This window comes from Sinocyclocheilus anshuiensis, unplaced genomic scaffold (genome assembly GCF_001515605.1).
Source record: "Sinocyclocheilus anshuiensis isolate Anshui unplaced genomic scaffold, SAMN03320099.WGS_v1.1 scaffold1038, whole genome shotgun sequence".
Lineage (NCBI taxonomy): Eukaryota > Metazoa > Chordata > Actinopteri > Cypriniformes > Cyprinidae > Sinocyclocheilus > Sinocyclocheilus anshuiensis.
The window spans coordinates 1,028,403-1,039,989 of record NW_015536540.1 but is presented as its reverse complement, the minus strand read 5'-3'; the positions used below and the strand labels follow the sequence as shown (position 1 = coordinate 1,039,989).

Below are 11,587 nucleotides of genomic sequence, written 5' to 3'. Positions count from 1 at the left end.
CCGCTCCTACGTTCACCCACTCAGCACCTTTCTCGTTGTTCCAGGAAGTGAAGCGGCGGAACACTGCTGGCACCGGTGTTGAGGAGCTGCAGCTGCCGGTACGCATGGGGAAAAACTCTTGGAAGATCCACAAGCCAAACCAGCCCTGCGAATGCACCGTATTGTTAAAGAACTGTCCCAGTGGTACTCTCTTCTGACAGATGTAGGGGTTATACGAAGGGCCGTCGGGATTATCATGCATGCGATACCAGAAGCCGAAGTGCGTTCCACCAGCCGCGGCATTGTGCCTAATGGTGTTATTAGGGTTGGTGACCCAGTATGCAGCTGGAGTCACATCGTCATTTAGTAAACTGGTGCTCTGTTTTACAAATACCGCCAGATTGTACTGCAGGATGTTGCCAGTCTCAATGCCGTCCTCAATAAAGAAGGCCCCACCCATGATATTGTAGATGACATTACGCTCCACCAGCAGGTTGTGGGTGTTATGGATGGTGACGGCACGATTGTAGGACTGGTGGATGCCACATCCACGCACATATGACTTAAACTTAACATCACCCATCAGATGCCAGTGGATTGGGTAGCGTCCCAGACGGAACGCCTGTCCAACATTGAAGAGCTAAAGTAGGACAATGACAAACATAATGCCATCACTGACAATTATTGTAAATATTTGATGTCTTAAAGGGGATAGTCCACTGAAAAATGAAAATTCTGTCATTTTTACTTAGCCTTCCAAACCTGTGTTACTTACTTTCTTCTGTGGAACACTAGAGAAGATATTTTGAAGAATGTTGGTAAACCAATGGTTTTGGTCCCTTTGACTTCCATTGTATGCACAAAAAATACTATAGAAATCAATGGGATCTAAAACTGGGACTACCTGAGACTACAAGAGCCTTTCACATGTCTTCCTTATGTCTTGTAGGCTCTTGTAGACCTGGAACTGTTGGTTACCAACATTCTTTAAAATATCTTCTTTTGTGTTCCATAGAACAAAAAAAGGCATATAGGTTTGGAATTACATGAGGAATGATGACAGAATTTTCATTTTTCAGTGGACTATGCCTTTAAAGGTCTCCAAGAGTTTTGAAACATGTTTTTGAAACAGAATGAACATTTACCTCAACATATTCAATTCTGCCAATTGCCAGATTTTGGTTTGGTTGTGGTGCGTGGAACATGATGCAGCCACCAAACTGGTCGCTTCCTACTTCTTCTCCAAACCTACCCTGGAAACAAGTCTGTGTAGCAAATTCCCCTGTAAGCAAAAAAGTATATTGAGTTGTGTTCGATAAAAGTCAATAAAATTGACACTGACTTTCACATGACTTTTAAGAAATTATTAAGGAATTGTCATGATTGTGTGTATGAAATGATTATTTGTCTGTCTGTCTTTCCATCCATCCACAGCTGAGGAAACAACATCCAAACCTGTGTTGAATCCATCAGGGCAAGCTTCAATCCGATCATTCCACTCCACGTTGTTGGATCCACGGACAACAATGTTTCTGGTAAGAAGACCGACCTCTGCTCTTGCTTCAAAAACTGTCCCATCAGGCAGCGTCACAGACACACCCAGATGAGTGTATTCCAGTGGTTCGGTCAGAATGAGGGTCCTTCCATCAGCTGAAACTGAGGCAATTCTCCTCAACTCATTTTCTCTTTGGCTGTGTCTGTCAAAACAACATATTTTAGATTATTAGCAACAGTATTGACATCATTATTATTAGCATATTTGTATAGCATTTAGTACATACAATTTGAGCAAGAACTTAAACAGTAAGTTTACAATTTTGTGTTCTCCACCACCCCGAAAACAAATCTCAACTGAAAAAGGTCAAATGTTTATAAATGATTTTGATTTTGATAAATGTTTTGTTTTTCTTAAATCAAATAAATTCATTTGGTACCGTTTATAGAGAACAACTGTACTTTTTTCATTTCCTTGGCCCTTGTTCCTACACTGATTTAGTTCAGTTTCTCTAGTAAGTCAGTAGCTTCAGTCAGATCAACCTGAAACCGAGTTTCGCTGCAGGTTTGGGCGATGACCTACCTGTGCCCTGTGGAAGCGATGACAATTTCATCACCAGTCTTCCAGGTAACGACATCCATCAGTGTCAGCGTCTTGGAGCCGCTTTGTGCAGTCTGAGAAAGGCGAGTCCATGGCATAGGGACATGGATTCCTGGAGAAGCAGGATTGTAGTTAAGCCCTAAACAAAACCTCTCACTGCAGGGGAGTGATTACGCACTATGGTGTCTGTATCAAGGAAATTTAGCTCTTCTGTGAAGCCCACCTGAGGGGCTTTCTGACTTAACTGAGCCTTCTGGGAGTGATATGTAGGTCATCTCTATTTCTGTGAAGATTACTTTATTTTCTAAAGAATATTGTGTTTCTGACATTGTGACTTTTTAGATGCAGATTTTCCGGTAGCTCTGAGATTTTTCAATTTGTCAAGTTACAGACAGAAAAATTAATCAAAATCAGGTACATGTGTTCAGTATTTATGGGTATGCATTTTTCACATGTAATATTTACACCACAGTTCAAAATGTTTGGGGTCTGTAAGATTGTAAGTCTCTTATGCTCAGCATCACAATTGCTCTTATTGATCACAAATACTGAAAAAATGTAATGAAACTTTAAACTTTAAATTGAAATTTAAAAATAACTATTTTCTTTTTTCATGTGATGCCAATGTTTAATTTTCAGCACATGATCCTTCAGAAATCATTCTAATATGCTGATTTGCTGATCAAGAAACACTTATTATTATCAATTTCGAAAACAGTTAAGTGCTGCTTAATATTTTTGTGGAAACTGAGTTTTTTTTCCCCTTCAAGATTCTTTGATGAATAGAAAATTCAAAAGAAAAACATTTATTTGAAAAATAGAAATCTTTTGTAACATTATAAATGTCTTATAAACTGTCGCTTTTGATCAATATAATGCATCCTTGCTAAATACAATATTATTTACATTTAAAAAAAGGTACTGTATATTAAATAAAAATACCTATTTATTTGATGTATTTTTAATATATATTTAATATAATAATTCACTAAAAATTCATTTGAAGTGTTGTTTATTTATAGTACATACCATGCAGATCCAGCACCCCCACTCTGACAGCCAGGGTCTTGGTGCCATAGACAGGAAGTTCTGTAGAACGCAGGTGTCCATGCAGTGTGATGATGGCCTTATGCTGGAAGGGGGCATGCTCTGTCCCGATCTGCAGAGCTCCACCATCTGTGATCAGAATATTCTCTGCCTGCAGCTCAATGTCTGCCTCATCAAAAATCAGTCGCCCACCTAAAGAGAAAACAGGCATTCACAGAACTGTGAGTGTGTCAAGGCTTTGTTTATAAAGATAGTATTTGCCTAAATGAGCATACCTTGGATAAGGAGCATCTTAAGGACTGGTGTGCTGATGTCCAGAAGGATGGTCTGGCCAGCAGTGATTACAGCAAACATGCCCTCCTCAGGAGGGGAGAGACCACCCCATGTATAGGGAGACGACCACACGTCAATGTAGAAGAAGGAAGCATTATCCTGAGAGAGAGGAGAGACATTCAAAGCAGATAAATCAATTTTAATTACTATTATTATAATTATTCTTGTAATAATTGTATTTATGTCATGTTTACCATTCGGGCAATTCCTCTGTTCCCCAGCTGAACGCGCACTTGAGTTTCTTGGGATCTGGGCTGAGCGTTGGTCACACAGATGATTTGCGACTCACTGGCTAACTGGACATCGCAAACAGACCCCGCAATTGTGACAGAGACTTCGTTGACATTTGAGCTACAGGTGAGAAACGGAAGAGAAAAGCCAGTGAAACTGAGAAATTCTGTCATTATTTCTTCATCCAAATGAGGCATTATAACTCTTAGGTCAATACTGATAGTATTTATTTATTTTGTGTGTGTTGTTTCAGAGCTAGACTTTGTCACCATTCACTTTCAATGTTTAGGAATGTATTTGCTCTGAGCTTAACTTTTGGAATTAGACGAGGGTGATTAAATGATGACATAATTTTGTGGTTTAATACATGTTTTAACACATTTTTAAAAATAAATATAAAAATGTAAAAATAAAATTACATATAATTATTAGATTACTTGAACTAAATGAAAATTAAAGTTGAAACATTAAAATTAACTAAAAATAAATAAAAACTAAAAATGAAATATAAACTTAAATACCACTATAAAACATAAATATAAATAAAAAATGACAAAAGCACATACAAATTACATTTAAAATGAGAAAATATTTAAAAAAAATCAATATATTATTAAAAACTATAATAGTATATAAATAACACAGGTGTTAACTGTGCAATGCATAGAAATTATTTACTTTGTAACAGTAATGCCACAGAGAACACTGTGTTTATAAGCATGATTGAAGGACAATCAATTTCAGTACAATGCACTTCTGGTCTGTTCTGCACCTGAAACCTGAGCCGGTAATCGTGAGTCTGGTGCCTCCAGCGGTTCCTCCTCTGCGCGGCGTCACATTGGTGATAACAGGGGTCAGAGAGGATCTGTAAGTATAGCTGTTGGTGAGGTTGACAGCGTCGCCTCCATTCATCACTATGACTGTGCAGGCCCGCTCTGCTTCAGTTCCTGTAAGAGATAAAAGCGGTCATTAAGATGAAATCTGAAAGTCTTTATTTCAGCTCTATTCATCTGTGACCTGATGGCCTGTGCTGTCACATTTGCCATTGTCTCTCAGTGACTGACTTCTGTCAGTTAAAGCATTCCTGGCATGTTTTACTTTTGAGGAAAAACTTTGTACTGGGATCTTTGCTCAGACTTAGAAATGCTTACTTTGATAGATTACGCTTTGATTTGCTAACTGAACATTTCTAGACACATACGCCATACTTTTAAAATAATACATGCCATTGTTGGGTGGGATTTCACAGTTGAGCTGGGTAGAGGTGGAGTTCTGCAGGTGCACGTTACACTCTCTGTTACAGATGAGGACTTTGGTGCTGTTTGGGTCGAATCCAGAGCCTTGAATAGCAACAATGGCTCCTCCGGCATAACTTCCTACAGCAAAACAGAGCAAAGTTATCCTGTAGTGTCTTGTTACTCTATAGTCTAATTTGAATATGATAGCAAGTATAGAAATGCACTTTGTAACAGTGTTTCTCATCTAGTTTTGCTTCATGACCCAGATTTTTTTTATTGGACCTAATTATTTATTGTACAAAACTAAACATATACAGGTATGTCTCTAAAAGCTTTTCATCATTCATTCATTCATTCATTCTTTCTTTTTTTATTTATTTGAAAACTGAATTTTAATGGATTGATGCCCTTGGCAGGCAATAATTTACTGCACAAAATACAGTTAATATTTATCTTTATCTGAAAGTTCATGTTTTGTTTTCCATGATGTAATGATGTAAAGTATTGTAGAATTAAATTGACATAAAAAATACATAATTTTTTCCTTGTTCTTTTGAGTTGGAGTTGTACTATACACTATCATACAAATGTTTTTTTTTTAAGAAATACATTTTTTATAGAGCAGGGATGCATTTAATTGATCAATAAAGATATTTTTTGTCACAAACAATATTTATATTTCAAATAAATGTTCTTTTAAACTTTCTCTTCATTGCACAGGTTCCACAAAAAGTTTAAGCAGCACAACTCTTTTCAAGATTAATAATAAAGAATCCCTCTTGAGCACCAGATCAGCATATTAGAATGATTTCTGAAGGATCATGAGACACTGAAGACTGGAGTGATGATGCTGAAAATTCAGCTTTGCAAACAAAGGAATAAATTACATTTCAAAATATAATTGTTTTACTGGATTTTTTAATTAAATAAATGCAGCCTTGGTGAGCATTAAATACTTAAAAACATTTTAAAAAAATCTTACTGGCCCTAATCTTTTAAACAGTAGTGTATGTAACTCAAATTCTATTTAAATCAAGAAGCAAAATGCCCTATTAGGAATCTGTGATTTTTGTGACCTCACAACCAATACATTATCAGAGGTAATGTCTATGCTATTGTACCTTTGAGACTTATATGTAATAAGTCTTAAAGGTACAGTAGCATAAAGATGTTTAAATGTAAGGGTCAGAGAAGGTGAAAATGGTCACATAAAGCTAAATTATGGCTGTTTTTGTATGTCACCTTAAGTATTAGATTTAATAGATTTAAATTGTATTTACTAGAACTAGCAACTTAGTAGAAGCAATTTACATTCCGTCCATATTAACAAATCTTTTACCCTAGAGAAAGTGATTTTGATTACCCTCATTTGGTGTGACTCCTGTCAGCAGCAGCTCATAGGTGAAGACAGACTGGGTCAAGGCATGACCCTTGACCTTATGGTGAAATATGACCGGAAAAGTTCCTCCCGCATGTTCCCCAACATTGCACAGCAACTGTGTATCTGTGACAGATGACACACTACAAGGCATGCCACCGATCTCTAAGGAGACAAGAGCTACATCTATGCCAAAACCAAAACCAGAGACGGTGATCTCTGTTCCAACCGGACCTACAAGGAAAGGATTATGTCAGTAGTGTTACTACGATGTGTTGTGATATTCAATAGTTCAATAGCGTGCTGCAGGCATGACTTATATTTGTAGGCCAAAACTTGGAAATGAGTTAGCATTTTACCACTTCCAGTTATTTTCACGGTTTATTCTATGACATAAAATACATCAGTAATATCTCATCACAAGTGGCCAAATAGGAGTTTATAAGGTACATTAAACACTATCACAGTGAACGTTCTTGCAAGCTATTCTAACTCAAACTTGGAAAATAAAGAGTTGTTGGAAGCTTAACATGGTAAACACTGAAATCACGCGAGTGTGGTGTCGTTTGTGTATAGCCTACGTTTAGCTTTTTACTTCTGGCAACAATATGTGAACGAATCATAAACCTTTGTTGGTCACAGAGCTGATTTTCTGCAATAATCCAAAAGCCAGTGGAAAAATCCTATTGGGTTTTTGTCGAGGGAACCAGGGTGATGCTAACTTCCAGGATTGGCCTTCAAAGATATATCGTCACTGCAGTTTTCTATAGTAAATGCTTGTTCATACCTGTTCTAGGACTGACGGAGGTGATGTTTGGAGTTTGTCCCTTAGAGTAGTTGAAACTTTGAGGTGGATACACAACATCAAACACCTTAATGTTCACCTGCACCTGTCCCTCTGCGTGAGGAGGTGTCATGCACCTCAACGTATCTGGAGTGACATCTAAAATCCTGCAGGGGGAGTTAGCGAGCCTCACAGTTGTATTTCCCGCCACAAAGCCATTTCCCGTGATCAAGAGCGGCGTTCCTCCAGCAATGCTGCCTGATGTTGGGTTGATGCTGGCTTGTGCTATGCTGGTCAGGGTTTCATCTCCTGTGGCGAGACCTTTGCTCATCACCACCACTTGTAGGACGTGTGTACCAGCGGGAAGGGCGCCAACTAAAACCTTGATACTGCTATCGGTGACTTCTATGACTTCCAGAAGGACGTTGGCTGCAGATAGCATTAGATCGGCAGAATCATTCCCAAACCCACTGCCGGTGATCACAACAGTGGTGGTGTTTCCACTGACTGAGTTAGGGAGCACCTCAGAGACGTATGGTGCGATGGATATGGAATATTCGAACTTACAATCAAAACTGCATGATGAAGAGATGGAATTGACGTAAACTACGACGTCTCCCCTGCGAGCTTCAGACGGTGAGGTATCGCACACTACGTGAGAGTAGTCCATGGAAACCACGTTGCATGGAACGCCTGCAACTGTAATCAAACCGTTTGAGAACCCAGAACCAGAGATGAAGAGACGCGTGTGGCCTGTAGTGCTGCCCACCAAAGGAAAGATGGAATCTATCACTGGTAGAACCACAAATCTGCGGTCGTACTCTTTCGGCATGGTCAGGATGGCAGTGCCAAGGTTGTTGATTAGGACAGTTACAGGTAATGGGATGCCCACTGGTGCTCCGCTGTCAGGACTGAGTTGGCAGTGGATCTCAGTGGAGGTACTGCTAATGACGTTACATGGATGATCTCCAACTTTGACCTTTGGTTACCAAAAAAAGTTAAAATGTTTTACTCATGGACTCTTTACATATTACAGTATGTATAATGTTTTAACATTAATATCCGAGACTGAATGGATCTATTTAGGATCTATATAGGATCATATTTAAAGGGGTCATATGATGCGATTTCAATTTTTCCTTTCTTTTTGGAGTGTTACAAGCTCTTGGTGCATAAAGAAGATCTGTAAAGTTGCAAAGACTAAAGTCTCAAATCCAAAGAGATATTCTTTATAAAAGTTAAGAGTCAACCACACCTACCTAAAACGGCTCGTTCTAACATGCCCCCACATACCTACGTCACTATCTGGGAAGATTTGGATAACGCCACCCAAATGTTCTTGCAAAGAAAGAAGGCGTAACTTTTATTCTCGCTGTAGTATTGTTGCTGCCGCCGCCGCCATGTCGTGAAGGTGTTGTGTGCTTTCATAAACACATTTCATTACACCAAATACACAAAATAATGTTATTTTTAGCAGCATCATATGACCCCTTTAAAACTATTAAGTCTCCTGGATTGTGGGCTTTTTTAAAGGTTCTGTAAGTGATTTCAGGCATACAGTATTTCTAACTTAATCCACTCCAAAAAGTGTCATCTTAGTAAAAATTTGCCTGTTCTGTCTGTCTTTTTTCAGTCATTTCCCCAATAACATTATCAAAAACTCATTAGCACAAGATAAAACGAGAAACAACACTACATAATATTAAGACTTGTTTTCAAAGATTGTACCTTGAAAATCAGTGTATTTTATCAAGTAGGTTTTTTCACTTAAATATAAGTGGGAAAAAGTATTATTAAAGATGTATTCTTGAAAACAAGTCTCAAAAACGTATGCAGCGTTTCTTCTCATTTAAATTTAATATACCTATTTAAAAGACCATTTAATTCATATATTATAATATGGGGTGATTACTCAAAGAATTTAAATTATTTTTAATTCTATTTCATTCAAATCTATCTATCTATATCTCTCTTCAATGTTAAGTTGGATTAGGTAGAGAAAATTTGTTTTTGAAAAAATGGGCAAAATTAGTGTTTTTGTTTCCTAAAGATTATGTACATTTTGCTTAGGTTTACCTAGATTAATTAGTAATTGTATACATTTTTATTCCTAGATATAAAGTTTCATGTAACTGCTGTGCCTTTACTCTGAAATCTGAAGTAATGTTAATGTATTGAGTTTTCCTTTTTAAATGTAATTATGCATTTATTTGTATATTTTCTGAATGTAAAATAAATGTTTTGTAGATAGTCTAAAAATGTATGTGTATGTTTAAATGTGCATGTTATATGAATATGTGTATTTCTCGTCGTTGTTGTTTTGTATGTGCACTGTGATTGATAAGAAAAAAAAAAGGCTTTTTTTTTTTTTTTTTTTTTTTGCAGTGTATTTTAGTCAGAAATTTGGGATAGTTTATGTATGATATTCCAAAAAATCCCTTACAGCACCTTTAATATCATGGTCGGCCACTGAAGCTCACCTCGTTTGCACAGTTAATACTGCTAAAGCCAGATCCGTTGATTCTGATAATGTCGTGTGTAGTGCCATGGTCAGGCGTAATGTGGTACACAGTGGGACTGGCACAGGAAGTAAAACTGAAGTAGAGACTGTCTGATATCTCATTAAATTCCAGCTGTTCTCGGAAACAGTCAGAAGTGGCCACACAAGCGGAGTCAGATGAGTTAATTTGTCGTGAAACTGGGGAGGACACAAAAGATGATTATGATGAATTTACCTACACATTCCTTGCCATAGCTTAAACTGAAGATTGTACTTTTAAGTATTTTGCTGTGAAAATACTTATCAAAGTGTTTCAGTTGTACCTATGTTCATAGAGGCCTCTATTCCTGTCACAAACACCTGAAGCTCAACAGTGCTCTCCTCCAATGGCATAACAGTCACCACTCCCTGAAGTGTCTTCTGGTTGCCAGTGTCGATGTAACCACTGCTATAGTAGTAAACTCCAGGAGACGTGAAACGGTAGGCAAAAAGCCCTTTTGGTAAAACACAAACATGTGCACAAAGAACAGTAGACTCATATTTTGTTCCTCAAACAAACTGGCATCACAGCTCCAACTCTCATTGTCTTCAGTTCCTTTACATGAATACAAACTTACCCATTTACGGCAAAAAGCATTCAACAAATTAATTGTCTAACAGTAAACTGCAAAATAGTACAATACATTGTTTTCTACACAGTGACTGGTATGTATTTATGTTGGCATTATACATAGTTAAGTAGAGAGCAGACACCTTGCGTTTACGCTTCATGAAATCTGACACAAATAAAATGCTTGTCTGCATCAGGGGTATTTAATTATATTTCCCAGAGGTCTCTAAATGTCCTTCTCAGCAACAGTCAGGACAAACAAAAGCCAAACACTGTTTCAGAGACAATGTATCGTATGTGACAATGAAAGTAATGCATATTTCACAACAATTAAATACTTCAGTCAGACAACTTTCAAGATGGCAGCCATTAATAAAAAGTAGAAGTAATTAAAAAGTGAAATTTTATGTTCAAAATAGTATCTCCCAGACTGTTGAATTTTCCAGTGTAGAACTGCAAATGTTAATTCAATTAAATTCACATCTATTTGTATACATACTTTTACCATACAAATTATTCCAAGTACCTATACAGTATATAGAGCAGAATAGTCATTTGTGTCCAGGAAAAGTACCTTAGACAAATAAATAAATAAAAAATAACAGTACTTGGTTGAATCTAATCACGAATCTGGACCATAGTTTTTTTTTTGCCTTATTCTACCCTCTTATTCTACTCTCTTATTGTGGTTTTGATTCATTTAGTTACATAGGGTCTCTTAATAAGGACTAGAAAATGTACATTATTAGGGAAGGACTCGTTTTTAAAATGCTGCTCAGGCAAATGTTTTTGCAAACAGTTTATGTAGTTTTGTTTGTCCTGCTTAATGTAAATTAGAATGTCGCAAATAGTTTGTGTAGTTTTGTTTGTCCTGCTTAATGTAAATTAGAATGTCGCAAATAGTTTGTGTAGTTTTGTTTGTCCTGCTTCATGTAAATTAGAATGAGCAGTGTTAACACGGATAGTAGTAGTTGTTGTTGTTGTTTGTACCTTTGGCAGTTCGGGTGTCTCCACTGCTGAAAGCAATGCCATCATAGTCTGTGCTGCTGGGACTGGACACACTGAAGACCCTGTAGCCCAGACCAGACACAAAAGCTGGTGCGTCCCAGAGCCAAACCACTGTGTCCCCCACTGAGGCTATTAGCGCAGATGGGCTCCAGGCGTAACCCTGACCGTACACTGAACACATATGATGTAATTAACTCTATGCAAGTGTAATGCAACACAGTCACAAATGCACATTTTATGACAAAATATTATATCTAGGGATCCCATAATTTAATTTCTATAACTTTATCAGACTAGATAAATATGTTTTAGATTGCACATTAAAATTAAAAAGGTGTCATCATGACACTTTACATTTACTTTAAGATTTCATTCATTTCCATT

At 37.3% G+C, this 11,587-nt stretch overlaps 1 protein-coding gene across 1 annotated transcript in view; it reads right to left on the bottom strand.

Annotated features, from left to right (window-relative positions):
* pkhd1l1.1 (PKHD1 like 1, tandem duplicate 1) overlaps positions 1 to 11,587 on the bottom strand; it is a 38,642-nt gene that overhangs the window by 12,225 nt on the left and 14,830 nt on the right. The window contains exons 36-49 of the mRNA XM_016497775.1: positions 11,186 to 11,374; positions 9,909 to 10,079; positions 9,566 to 9,777; positions 7,089 to 8,064; positions 6,287 to 6,535; positions 4,912 to 5,061; positions 4,458 to 4,632; positions 3,649 to 3,805; positions 3,397 to 3,553; positions 3,104 to 3,313; positions 2,057 to 2,186; positions 1,435 to 1,676; positions 1,125 to 1,261; positions 3 to 619 (exon numbers count right to left, since the gene is read on the bottom strand). Coding sequence (XP_016353261.1) covers positions 3 to 619; positions 1,125 to 1,261; positions 1,435 to 1,676; positions 2,057 to 2,186; positions 3,104 to 3,313; positions 3,397 to 3,553; positions 3,649 to 3,805; positions 4,458 to 4,632; positions 4,912 to 5,061; positions 6,287 to 6,535; positions 7,089 to 8,064; positions 9,566 to 9,777; positions 9,909 to 10,079; positions 11,186 to 11,374 — 3,772 coding nt within the window. The remainder of the gene's footprint in view (positions 1 to 2; positions 620 to 1,124; positions 1,262 to 1,434; positions 1,677 to 2,056; positions 2,187 to 3,103; positions 3,314 to 3,396; positions 3,554 to 3,648; positions 3,806 to 4,457; positions 4,633 to 4,911; positions 5,062 to 6,286; positions 6,536 to 7,088; positions 8,065 to 9,565; positions 9,778 to 9,908; positions 10,080 to 11,185; positions 11,375 to 11,587) is intronic.